Source organism: Alosa alosa, chromosome 6 (genome assembly GCF_017589495.1).
Source record: "Alosa alosa isolate M-15738 ecotype Scorff River chromosome 6, AALO_Geno_1.1, whole genome shotgun sequence".
Taxonomy (NCBI): Eukaryota; Metazoa; Chordata; class Actinopteri; order Clupeiformes; family Clupeidae; genus Alosa; species Alosa alosa.
The window spans coordinates 7805106-7819076 of record NC_063194.1 but is presented as its reverse complement, the minus strand read 5'-3'; the positions used below and the strand labels follow the sequence as shown (position 1 = coordinate 7819076).

General features: G+C 40.9%; 1 protein-coding gene across 1 annotated transcript in view; it reads right to left on the bottom strand.

The window, feature by feature from the left end:
* The window catches only part of myo15aa (myosin XVAa), a 61836-nt gene that overhangs the window by 11540 nt on the left and 36325 nt on the right, over window positions 1-13971 (bottom strand). Inside the window, exons 27-42 of the mRNA XM_048244929.1 lie at window positions 13858-13953; window positions 13484-13719; window positions 12156-12334; window positions 10181-10253; window positions 7959-8150; window positions 7453-7556; window positions 7162-7256; window positions 6052-6175; window positions 4779-4964; window positions 4564-4628; window positions 3884-4027; window positions 3006-3093; window positions 1667-1808; window positions 917-1004; window positions 640-784; window positions 418-533 (exon numbers count right to left, since the gene is read on the bottom strand). Coding sequence (XP_048100886.1) covers window positions 418-533; window positions 640-784; window positions 917-1004; window positions 1667-1808; window positions 3006-3093; window positions 3884-4027; window positions 4564-4628; window positions 4779-4964; window positions 6052-6175; window positions 7162-7256; window positions 7453-7556; window positions 7959-8150; window positions 10181-10253; window positions 12156-12334; window positions 13484-13719; window positions 13858-13953 — 2073 coding nt within the window. The remainder of the gene's footprint in view (window positions 1-417; window positions 534-639; window positions 785-916; window positions 1005-1666; window positions 1809-3005; window positions 3094-3883; window positions 4028-4563; window positions 4629-4778; window positions 4965-6051; window positions 6176-7161; window positions 7257-7452; window positions 7557-7958; window positions 8151-10180; window positions 10254-12155; window positions 12335-13483; window positions 13720-13857; window positions 13954-13971) is intronic.

Below are 13971 nucleotides of genomic sequence, written 5' to 3'. Positions count from 1 at the left end.
TGAAAATTCTGTCAGCCACAGGCACAAGACAATACAAAGAAAACAAAACTATGAACTTAAGATTCATAGAACCTGGAGTCATGATGTGAGAAAGAGGATGGCTATGTTTTTTTGTCTTTTCTTTTGGTCAAATAATTCTGATATCATCCTAGCCACATCCAGGGTGTGGTTAGGATAGTATCCAGGATGTTGCTAGGGGACGGTATCCAGGATGTTGCTAGGATGGTATCAGAATCTTAAGTTGGTGACTCTTCACATGAGAGGGGTTGAAACGGAGCAGCAATCAAGCAATTTAGTTTTCACCATGTGATGGGATTTCCCAGATCCCATCACATACAGTAGTGTGTGTGTGTGTGTGGGTGTGTGTGTGTGTTTGTGTGTGTGTGTGTGTGTGCGTGTGTGTGGGCCCAGTCTCACCTCTTTCCTGAGGTAAATCTTCCAGGGCACATTGGTGTAGGTGTAGTGTTCTTCACTGCTCCGTTTGTGCAGCTGGGTCTTGATGGTCTCCGTCTCCACCGGCAGCTCTCTGGACACTGTGGCATAACAACACACACCAGCCAATCACAACCACCTCAGCACACAAAGAGTCACAGACAGGCCTGTCACTGACAACCTGAGGTCAGATTCTATTGGACAAACCTGGGGCTGGGGGCGGGTGCCTGTGGCTAACAGCGGGCACTGGAGGGTGGGACCTTTTCACCGACTTTAGTGTTCGGCCTTCGTCATATCTAGACTCACGGGCTGATGCAGCAGACGAAGGCGAAGGGGCATAAGTCTTCTTTCTCTGTTTACAGAGTTGGTGTGGTGCGGTCACAGTGTGGAAGAAAGCCAGAAATGTTTTAGATAGGGAACTTTTGATTGATTTAATTGATCAATGTATTGGGCACAATTCATCATTTCTGATGGAGTGGTCAACCTGTGGGGGAGAGGTCATCTGGTCTTTCAGGATCAGCATGGCTTCATCATGAGGGTCTGGCTTCCTCATAAACACTTTCGCCTCCTTTCTGCAGGGGGAAAGTGGACAATGGAGCCTACCAGTTTCTACAAATGACCTGCAGTTCTACAAGCTGCACATCTTATTTCACATCTACAAATATTCACACATCATAGTCCACTCTTATACACGATGCACATTACTGTTAGCCAAAATTGTAAGTTTTACAGGTTGCATATAATTTGTATAAGTACATTGTCTGTATATTGTTTATATTGCATATTGTCTTTATATACAGCTCTGGAAAACATTAAGAGACCACTGCACATTTTTCTGATGGCATACAGTTGCAGTGGTCTCTTAATTGTTTTATTCATTTTTTTAATATATTTGTTGGGCTTTTTATGCCTTTAATTGACAGGATAGTGGAGAATGACAGAAAACGAATGGGAGGGAGAGTCTGGGTGGGATCCGGAAAGGACCACGGGGCGGGAATCGAACCCGGGTCGCTGGCGTATGGGGCAAGTGCCCCAGCTAGTTGCGCCACGGCTGGGGCCTAATGGTCACTTAATTTTTAATATGACTGTCAACTCATTCAAATGTCACTCAGCAACTGTAGGATGACATCAGAAAAATGTGCAGTGGTCTCTTAATGTTTTCCAGAGCTGTATTTACTATATATCATCTGAAGAGTTGAAGCCCATATCGGGGGACATCTTAGACTTAACTCACCTGTGCATTTCCACAGGTTTGGGGACACTAGTGGGCTGGTACTGTTTGATGATGTCCTTGATGTTGTGGCTGGGCTCCAAGTGCTCAGAGTTGGAGATTGAGGCCCGAACCACGTCATCCCGGGGCGCAGGCTTTGTTGGGCCTTAAAGAGGAGCAAAAACCATGACTGGACTTTTTATTTGTGTCCATCACAAGCATTTACCTTTAAAGCATATATATAACATTATATAATATACATAGCATAAACACACTGTACATTATATGAATGGGCCTTTCCATGTTTTGGTTTGCTGCACTAAAGACAGTGTATTACATTTCACCGAAGTGAGCATGCGCACACAGGCCTCAACATTAGGTGCATACCATAGTGGTCAAAATAAAAGTTCAAGGTCTTTAGAGATGGTACAGGCTCAAAGTATGCACTCATGTCAGGCATACAAAACCAAATGCGTTTATTCAAAAGATTATAAAACACAAAATAATAAATGAAGCTTGTTCACACTTAAGAAAGATATCGTAAAAGCACAAATTACCAACCTTTTCGTTTAAAAATTCTAAAACAACAATGTTTTTTAATACTTCAAAATAACATTTGATAAATCAACCTTACATTTTTCAGTAGCCACAGGTGTGTAGATTTGAACCAAATCTAGTTTGGTTCTTACCGGGGCTTTTACTGCCTGGTACATTGCTAATTTAGATACACTTATGGTGTGGGTGCTTGCGTTTCTTTAGGAATCCGCCGTCTTGGTTTGTATAGAAATGAATATTAAGTGACACATAAACATAAGAGGTCAGAAATATGGGACGGTTGGTAATAGGTGACGTTCCTATATACCAGGCAGCTGCAAATTACATAGAACCCACATCATTTGGGCCGATGAAGTTATATAATAATACATCTACCTGTCTGGAATAAATTGGTATGTCACATATATGAAACTTGAATAGAAAAGTAAGTACTTTAAAACGTACACATACATGTTTATATCAGCGGATAACAACAACATTCTTTTTCCCACCCACACAAATTAAAGTTCATGACCTGATTAAATAGGCTTTCTTTTGTGTTTTTTGTGACTCAGATGAGGCCTGGTATCCTCCTAGTTTTAAAAGAGGGCATTCTAACAAATATCATGTTTTAAGACAAAATGTTATTGAGTGAGCCAACTCACTTCATCCCCACATCAAAGGAGCACAAGCTGTTTGCTTCCCAGCGCACAAATTGAGGATCATGACAGGGCAATCACTACAGGTCTCTTGTGTCCGACTCAGCCGGAGCCTGAAGTGGTAGACGAAAACAATAACTCAAGCACAAGACATCACAGGGCCGACTTACTTGCATTTCGTTGTGCAGATCTCTCCCTGTTAGCAAGCAGCACAGGAGGAGTTGGCTTATAGAGAACCTCTCCTCGTTCCGGCTTAGTCTGCAAGGATAAATAAAAGCAGCTATGTATTTAATAAGAACATTCCAGCAGCTACACTTCTGAGAACTTGGTGAGGGCCATGGCAGAGAGGATAGCTTTCTCCAAGCAGTCTTTATGAGACAGTTGGAAACCCCCAAACCCCCAAAAAAAAAAACAAAAAAACAAAACATGCTAAGCGGAATGAAATTAGGTGATCATTTCCATGCATGGCAATACAAAAAGGCTGCCTTTCATCCAGGTCTTCATCTGAAAACGGTATCCTTTTATTTTTATTGTCTACTGCTTTTTTTAAATCCCACATTGCATAGATTACACCGTTTAGTAACTTTATTACTATATACGTATATTAAACAGTATATAGTAATAGTATATGGCTCATGCAATGGTACATAAAAAAGGCATGACCAAATACTGTATATCAAGTGGAAAACCAGCAGGCCCAACATATCCACTCAGGTACAGATTAACTGAGGGTAATGCAGGCAAGTTTATTACATAGACAGAGGTACATACAGAGGCAATTCAATGTGCTTCACATAAATAAAAGCCAAAAGCACAAATAATGGCTAAAAAAGTAAAGTACTGTACATGTAATAAAGCAATAAGAAGAAAATGACAACATACCAAAGAACATACTTTGAACATAAAATAGAGAATAAAACAAATCAACCTGTCAAGGACTACAGATAAACACTAACTTGTATGGATAAATCTGGCACACTTACATGGCTTCTGGGTATGTTAATGTGCACTGTCCCATAAATAAACATAAACATACTGACGGACTCACCGGGTTGGGCGTCCTGGTGGGAGGTGTATAGTTCAGGTTTGCAGGCATGTGCTGTGGGGTCACAGTGGGGGCCGATGTTGAGCCCCCCAGTGAGCTGTACATATGCTGGTGCAGGGCCATGGCCTGCATGGTCATCTGCTGGGCCTGCAGCACAGACACAGGTAAGGTTACGGTAAGTGTAAGCTGCACTGTGTTGTCGACTGTGAGGCTCAGCCCAGCATCTATCCAGGCTCCAACTCCTAAACTAGAAGTGTAAATCCATGCACATTCCAGGCCAAAGTTGGATGTGTGCAGGATCCAGTATGAGAGTATCACAAGAGGACAAGAGTTGATCCACACATAAGAGAGCTCCCACCCATAATCTTTTTTATTTTATTTTGTGACGTTTCGAGCCGTGTGGCTCTTCTTTGGAGCTATCTGGTGTGCGGATCATCTCTTATCCTCTTGTGATACTCTCAAACCCCTAAACTTGCAGCACCTTGGACTGGGGAGGTGGGCTATATATAAGTATACTAGGTATGAGTATTGTACATGCCTTAAGGACACAATTTATATATTTAAACAGGTTACTATTTTAGGATTAAACATATAATCTAACAGTTAAACAGTATGTTAGTTCTAAAATGTCTTCACTTTTAAAGCTATTCATGAATTGTGCAATTTGGAGGTGGGTGACTTACTAATATGATTGCTTGTTGGTTGATAATAGCTTGCTGTTGCTGTGTCACGACTGACTGGTCAACTCCTTGGAGGAAAAAAAGGTGGAAACACATTGCAATGGACATCACAAGGAGAAAATTACAGGTTTCTATTTGAGGGCAACCATGTAAGAACCATTGATAGTGGATCATCCCCAAGCAAAATTTCAATTACTTGCCTGGCACCTCATCCATACCTGGCACATTAGGTATCGCTGGCACATTAGGCAGAGCTGGCATAGCGTTTAAAGCTGGCATAGCGGGCATAGCTGGCATAGAGGGGGCAGCTGGCACAGAGGGAGTATCAGAGGCGGGCATAGAGTGCATGGCTGGCATGGGGATTGGTGGCATCATTCCGCCCATGATGGGGAGAACGGGTACCGCTGAGAAAAGCAAGTGCAGCACAATGAGGCTGGATAACATTTCACTGCTGTACACTATGCCACACAGGGAGAGCAGGCATATTACAGCTCACTGGCTTTGTTCTTCCGCTGAGATGTAGAACTGGTGAGTACAGACAGGGTCTTGCAGTTGGAATCATGTGAAATAATTTAGTGGGGGTGGGGTGGGTTCTTTAAACACGTGAAGTATTTTAAATTAAGAAAGAACTCAAAATATCAAAGTATCGAAGAATAAACGGCAAATAATTGCATGGATTTCTACATGCATGTCGAGAAACTGAGTCAGCAGAAATGATACCTGAAATTTGATGCATTAAAAAGGCTTAGGGTAGAGATAGCTTCCTCTGATTATTAAACACATTTAGTTGTCCTTATAATAATAAAATGAAAAAGCTGCATTATGTATGAGGTTAGTACCTTTATTTGATATACTTATATGCGTTATTTGATATAACGTAATTACCCTACTATTAGCCGAGGTTTATACATTGATTTTGCAAAATTTCTTCAGCTATGAGGTTAATACATGGGTCAGTTAATATGGTATTAATATGGTTTTGTTTTTTTTCATTGCATAAAACACTGTCCTATACACAATGTGGCTAATACAAAGGAAATTACTGTACCTTTTATATAGCTTTAAGTACCTCTAACATATGTATTAGTATGTTACGTACTTACTAGTTTTTAACGATGAAATTAAATATAACAGATGAAATTACAATAGGCTATTTTCATTGTATAATTCAGAGCAAAATCTGCCCTAAATTTGGTAGCAGGTGTATGCTGATGTAATGCTGAACCTTCAAAAAAGTTGCATAATGTTAGCAAAGTTATAAATTCAGAAAGGTAGCCATTTTGTGTGAAAATAATCCATACTCAACTCAAATTGATTCTGTTTTAACACTCCCATTGATACTAAGCATTTTCTGCATAATTCATGTGCGTGTAAGCGGAGAGCCTCTAGAGGACTGGAGCGGGGGAGGCAAATTGTAGCAGCAGTACGCAGACACAGACACACACACAGACACACAGACACACACACACACGCATACACACACACACTCACCTCCGGGTTGCAGTCCTGGAGGATAGGGCCTGCCCGATGGGGACTTGTCCTCCTCGCCCTCCCCTGTCCCGAGTCCCCCTGTTCCCATCATACGGCTAGACATGCTGGCGGCCCTCTCCAGGTCCTAGAGAATAGAGAGTGAGCTTCAGTCCAGCCAGGACCACTCAGGGCACTGCCCCAGGGGAACTCTATCTTCCCTGGGGAGTACCTTATACCCTCTAAAGAGGCGCAGGTCTAGTTTAAGCTGGCCACAGCTGAATGAGCACTAAGAGCTTGGGGGTTAACTTTCTAAACGGACAGATTTGTTTTGTCAACTGAAGATGCTCTGGGTTTGCTGACTTACGGTATTAAAACCCCCAAAAAATTTTTTTTTTTTTTTTTTTTTTTTTTTTTTTAAGTTCTCAATATTTGTTAACTTTTAACAAGAAATTCTTATGGTGGTGTGGTCTTGAGGTGATTATATAATTTCAGGAGGAAAGCATACTTTTCCTCCACGTATTAAAACAATTAGAAAGTATCACTAAAACACTGTGTAGAGATGGTTGCTCCTTAGCAACGAGGGTAAAGGATTAAGAGGTGCTTGATTCAACAAGAAATACGGTAATCTGGTAACCTAATCACCCCCCATTGACTGGGATGTGGAACTGCTCAAGAATACCTGATACATTCAGACACTCAAACAAACATAAGTGTTTATTCTGGTGTAAAGTGACTCTTAAACTGATCTCTTCAACTAGCTCCTCATAACTAAATCAAATCTATTTCTAACTGTTTATGTTACAATTTCAAGCTTTCCGATATAACCCATAGCTCTTATCCTTAGGACCTTACTCAGTGGTGGGTGACTAGCATGCTAAGGATCATTAACTCCCTGAGACAGGGTTCACTGCATTAACATGCAGTTACTCAGAATAATATGGATGTTGTGTGACCCAAACACAGACAAATACATAACAAACACATAAAGACTGTGGTAGTTAAAATGCATATACAGCTATCAAACGCAGACCTGCGTACTGTGCTCAGTTGAACAGGCTTTTCAGATACTGTAATAAGAAAGGCCAGAGGGCAAACTGACAACTGAGGAGAGTGAGAGGTGAGCCGGCTTACCCCACTTCCATCGGAAAGCACCGGATCAAACAGGCTGTCCAGATACCTGTCCATACCTCTCTGGGTGGGAGGCTCACTAAACGTGTCCGACTCGACTATAAAAACAGGTATTCAAAAAGTGTTCTATGAAAGGAAAGCTATTCTATGAATATTATGTGCATATGTATACATTTACACATGTTTGTGTGTGCTTATTTGTAAACTAGCCTTATAAACTGGCTAACAAATATGGCAGCTGATTTTTATGAAATTTTCCATTCCCCAGTGAGCAGCTATGTTGGACACACTGACCATGACTGTAGTATCCATCTGAGTCTGGGATGCTGGGCATTGCATGGCGAGTCATGGCAAGAGGACTTTCATCATCTGAGTCGAACCCACTTCCAAACAGGGCACTGCAACGATTAACAGACAAGGCTCTAGAGCAGGCCAAAATGTGCTTACTGTAGGACACTGCAGCATTTCACTTATGTGTCTATTGCACCAAAGTCTGTTAAATCTGTTCAAAATAAACACTGACACAAGTGCAATTCATTTGTAAATCTGTGTAAATGGTAAGTGGACTGCATTTAAATAGAGCTTTTCCACTCCTCCGAGCGCTTAACAATGTCATGCCTCACATACACACACTCACACACCGATGGTGGAGGCTGCCATGCAGGGCGCCAACCTGCACATCGGGAGCACTTTTGGGGTTTAAGTGTCTTGCTCAAGGACACTTCAACAGGGCCATGAGGAGTTAGACAGACACACAGAAGGTGAGATATGGACGGGCTCGGCACAGCGGCTCTACTGACAGGCTGGCGTTGGCCCTCGTCCTGTTAGGGCTGTCGGCAGAGATGACGAAGTAGGACTTCTGCTTGGGGAAGTCCCGGATCAACTCCAAGTCGGCGATCAGGTCCATCACGTAGTCGTGGCCGGCAAGCTCAGCCCACTGGCCGTGCTCCTTCATGAAGACGGAACTGCCCCTCCAGCCCTCCATCATACCCCTGGCAACAAGAAGGGGGTAATAATTAGACCATGATGAGGGGGGTAATAATTAGAACATGATGAGTAATTAGATCATGATGAATAATTAGACCATGATGATATGCATAGCCAGCCAATTTCCACTGTGTAATATTGGCAATTCTGCGACACTGGCATTTATTAAACTAGTCTGTCAGAGAAGACAGGAAAATGTCACAAGAGACTTTGTTTGCTGACTGACTTTGCTCTTTGCATTTAATTTAAATTGGGGCTCATGATTGACTTATTTAGCTGAAGCTGTGATTGAAAGCAACATACTGTACACTAGTGTTAATTTCGTCAGACGAGACGAGAGGAAATATGTTCGTCAACAACCTTTTTTTTCATGACTAAGACGAGACGATGACGAGACGGCAGTAATGTCCTGAAACACTGACTAAGACTATCTTAAGATGCATTATTGTTGACGAAAAAAGACGAGACTAAAATGTTTTGCATGAAATAAAAACTAAGATAAAATCTCTCTTCATTTTCGTCTACAAAATGAGAAGACAGAATATCTAGCTGTTAAGTTTTCAAAATATTCCGAATGAGTTCATAAGCAGCTTTCCTGTAGGCTAGTCTACGTGCTGTTGCTGCAACCCTGTGGCTGCAACACGAAACTACATGGAACAAGAACACTGGAGATTTCTGCCAGAGTTAGCAAGCTAACTACCTAAGCTTTATGCCACAATGCTACATACCCAGAAGTTGAAGCTTCTCTCATACAAATTAACATCCCCCAGAATGTCCATACGAAAATGTTTATCATGTAATGTCAACTATTTAACTAGTTAGACTGATGATGCAAAGTTTGCTAGCAAGTAAGCTAATATGGAAAGTTAAGCTAGCAAGTTAGCTATGGCTAAGATGGAGAGTCTGTTTGGGGAATGTGTTGTGTTTTATATATCGCCATCTAGCAGGCGGAGTAAAACATTAATACTTTGGCCTATGACAGTGTTTCTCAAACCTTTTCAGTTTCAGGACCACTTAACTAACCCTATCTAAAAAAAGAAAAAGATTAGACCTACTTCAACAGTAGCCTATAATTAGTCTACACAATAGGCCTACTGAACCATCTTGCATTGTCTTTGTACTTTGCTTATTGTGTGGATTCATACTGTATGATTTAAACTGGCATATCTTAGTTGCAGAACTGTTTTTACATACAAGTTGGTTCAATATTGCAAACAACTCATCTATATTATATTTTACCACGCCTGCTCATGGACTACTTGGGATACCTTATGGACCACCAGTGATCCCCGGACCACACTTTGAGAAACACTGGTCTACTTAATATGACAGTGGTCCAGTCAAATCTTTTACTGTCTATGGTCAAATCCCAGCCGAGCTATAACTGTAGCTCGACTTACCTGTGCATGTAAACATACTGACTGACAAAAAATCAGAATGAGTAATTATAACAGACGAGTAGCCCTGTGGACACACAATATTGTTGGAAAATTGAGATGTGTGAAACACTATTTGACTGAAATGGTAATCAGAAATAATTTGTTATAAAAAAAAGACTAAAATGTGTTGACTAAAACAGACTAAGACTAAGCTACCTTTAGTTTTCTTTTGACTAAAACTAGACTAAAATGATGAGACTTTTAGTCAACTAAAACTTGACTAACAAAAATGATATTTGAATGACTAAATATGACAAAGACTAAAAAGGTCATTTCGTCACAAGACTAAGACTAAGACTAAATTAAAAATAGGTGACAAAATTAACACTACTGTACACAGGCCCAATTGCAGGGCCAAGTCCTCCTGGGGCATCCTAGGGTTAAGTGTCTGGCTCAAGGACACAACTGGTGGAACTTGGAACTTGGAACCCACAACTGTCTGGCTATGGCTTACTAGTCCAATACCTTTGGCACTACACTTCCAAACCACCCCATCCAATACACTAATAACAGATACCGTGATTGATAACGTGAATTACTATCAGAGAGAACCTTGTAAATTGTGTGTTCTGGATAGATTAAAGTGAAGATGCAACCTGTGCTGAAGGACGTCCCCTGCCAGGTCCTCCCCACTGGTCCAGGAATGAACAGGACACAGGAAGGATGTCCCTGGGAGGCAAAATGTCCGCAGGCATGGTGAGGAAGACAGTAAGTGGTGGAAAGAAAACAATTGAGTGCATTGAGTGCATATCATGTGTCTCAGTAATCTCACTAATCTACATTAATGTCTCAAGGCCCTTCAGTTCGAGATGTAGCCAAAGACCTCAAAGAGTAACTCAGAGCAGTGGCTCATCAAGTGTGTGTGTGAGAGAGAGAATTCTTCTTTTTTCTTCTAAAAGAAGAGCATTGGACAAACCAAACTACCAACCAAAGTAGAATGAATTCCTATCTGATCCTAAAAAGAGAATATGAATTGGCAGAGTATCTCAGCTCTGTCAGAGATACGAAGCAGAGGCATATCCTGACCAAGTACAGGCTTAGTGACCACAACCTAGCAATAGAAACAGGCAGACACAGAAAAACCTGGCTGCCAAGAGAACAAAGAATATATGGTCACTGTCAGGCAGAGAAGGTTGAAACAGAGGAGCACCTTCTTCCTAATTGCGAAAAATATGACATGTTAAGACAGAGCTTTTTTATAAACTTACAGCAAACCATACCAAATTGTGTGTGTGTGTGTGTGTGTGTATGTTTGTGACAGGCAAACTCAAACTGAAACTGTGTTACATTTATTACGGGTTCCTGGTTTACCATCTAAAGTTTTACTTTTACCCTTTATTTCTTCAATTTCCAAAATGTAAGATTGATAACTAAGTGTTCCCATGAAAATAAATTAAATCACTGGCAAAAGAGAGGCTTGTAAAGAGAAAAAAATCTACAATATTCTTTTAATTCAATTATTTTTAAGTAGCCTGCAAGCCAGCCCGAATTGATCCCCGCCCACAACATGTAAGGCTGGGAAATTCAATCTGGACTTGCCTAGCGTTCATGGGCATCGAAAAACCCTTTTTCCCAGTGAAAACTTCATCATTCCACATCATTCACGTCACATAATGTGTGAATCAGAGGTCGGAAACTGGGGCTAGATTTTGATAACAGAGTTGCCCAGTTAGGGGCTCGTCATCACTTTTGTCGTCACATTGTAGTTCGTTTGTAGTCCATGTGGCCTTTCATGTCCAACCGTTTTAATGTGGGAATAACTTGACTTGGGAACTTGGGAATTTGTCGTTTTTGTCACTTGAAAGCTGCATATCTTTCTTTCACAAGCGTCTTACACTATATTTTAAGCAAATACAGTTGCTTATTTAGGATTAGTGAGCGTATGTTTTAACTTTTGTTGTGGCATCCGTGTTTGTCACACATTCCAACGGCAAAGCACATGAACACTCGCTGTGGGAAAAACAAAGTAATCACGGGAGCGGTCCTTGTCATTCCCAAGTGCCATGAATGCACCATTGTTCCATTGAGAAGCAATGCCTGAACCAGAGTGGTTCGAACCGACTGCACCAATCAAATTGTTTTTGATTTTGGGTGGGCTTTGTACGATGATGGACAGATAAGCAATGGTGCCTCATCTATCACGTTACCTGAACGCACTTCTGTTGATTTTGTTTGCAACAAAAACCTGTCGCTAGAAGCCATTTGATGACATTTAGATTTCACTATATTGCATCTGTTGTACAAGATATTGACAGCGCAATAATAAAAAAAAAACGAAACAAAAAGAAAACAACGTTAAGGAATTTGTGGAGAAGAAGGATGGTTTGGGTGTTCTTCCTACAGGATTTACAGTAAGCTATTTTGTTGCTTTGATTGGAAAGGTCTATCCATTTGAGTGCAGAGGCATTTCCCCCCCTGTATCGATTGAAACACGCCCCATAATCCCGTCCCTTGGAGCAGTCTCTTGTGACAATGGAGCAGTATCAGACTCAAATTCTCACTAAAATTGAGTATGATTACGTCAGGCTACTTTTTAAGCATTCTTGGACATACAATGTTGATGAAGCTCACCATCAAAGCAGTGCACTTGCAACACCATGTTGGCTTTTTTCCTATTGGCTGTCCACTCTAGTAAGCATAGAGGATAGGTCCTGGCAGTTTCTGGACCATAGAGAGACTTCTGCATGGCTTGTATGAGCCTATGTTGGCAAATAGCATTAAAGCCCTCCATAGCATAGTCTGAGACGAACCTGAGATGGAGACAGAAGAAAGCATGACCTAGTAACCTAGTTATATTCACTTCAGATGACTCAATGTTAATGTGCTGATTCAGTCATGTCCTAAATAAATCACATTCCTTGGTTAAGTGACTTCAAAGGCTGTGGTACATTTCAGATACTTAAAAATGGAATGAGTTTTAAAAAGGATTAAATGCACAGGCAGTTTCAGATGTCAGTGTTGTAGTTGACAGAGCTTTGGTGCAAAATTAATCATAAAACAGCCTGGTGACTTAAGTGATTTGGAAGAGTTTTTTTTATTATTATTATTCAGAAGACACCCTGATCTTCAAAAAAAGAAAGCTAGGCCTGATTTGCACAAAGATAATGAATCAGAACCAGTTATGTGAATAAAGCAATTCAGAGCTGAACCCTGGGCTGTGGGTCAGTTAGCTTCAGACAGTTAACATCCCACTAGGCTACCATCATCTTCAAAAATCGCATCCGACATGTGCTCACTTCTGGCCCCATTTTCACAAACAAGCCAACTAGGTGCCACATTTCTGGTGGCAACTAATTACGTCATCTGTGTGGATCAACAACATACCATTACTCTATGTTGTCTCCATCTGTAAGGAGGCACCTAATTGGCTAACTCTAGATGGTGCCGGAAATGAGCCCCGCGTGAAACACCATTTAGAAAAAGATGGTTGCAGTGAATTTGGGACATTTTTGTTATATAATAGATATGAATGGGGGTGGTACTTCCTCCCTCTCTCCAGCTCTATGATAAAGGCGCATCTCAATAAATTAGAATATCGTGGAAAAGTCCATTGTCCTGCCCTAACTGAGAGACTAAAGGCTCAGGAAACCATTGCTCGTGTTTTGACTTAATGTTTAGAGCTTATCTCAGGTGGACATTTCTGTATTATAAATCTTTATTCTAATATATTGAGATTCTGGACTTCCAAGAGCTGTAAACCATAATCATCAATATTAAAATAAAGATAAGATAAGATTAAAACCAAAAACTGTTTTGAAATATTTCATTTTCTGTGTAATATACTTAAATTATATGAAAGTTTTACTTTTTGAAATAAATTATGGGAAAAAAATTAACTTTTCCATAATGACATTTTTTGAGATGCACCTGTATATAACACCTCCATGCCCGTGACTCACTTGAGGAGATACTTCTCCATTTTCGCAGAGGGGGAAAAAACGCTCAGGCAGGCTAGCAGCAGCAGCCAGCCTCTCTCTGCGTTGTCGGGATTGCTGTTCCTCCACACCTGGTTGGCAATTTGACACAAGGTTTCATCCCTCAGACTGGGATATGTGAGCCCCTTCTGAATGATGTAGTTCCCAAACAGGTTCTCCTGAGCACCGTTTAAATGGGGGTCACCCATGAACCTTAAAACCTTTACAGAGAGAGGTAAGAGAGCTGAAAAGGTTATTTTCATTTCATTAGATTTATTAAAAATGCAAATTATTATAAATGTCAATGAAGAGTTGTAACAGTGACATTACACATATTGTGTATTTCACAGAAATCTTACCATGACGAAAATATTAAGAGCCTCATGCTTCAGATCCTCATCCACATGTGTCAGTGGCATGTCCAAAGGTGCTGTCAACATTCCAAACTTGGGTGCCTGCAGAGTTTCACAGAG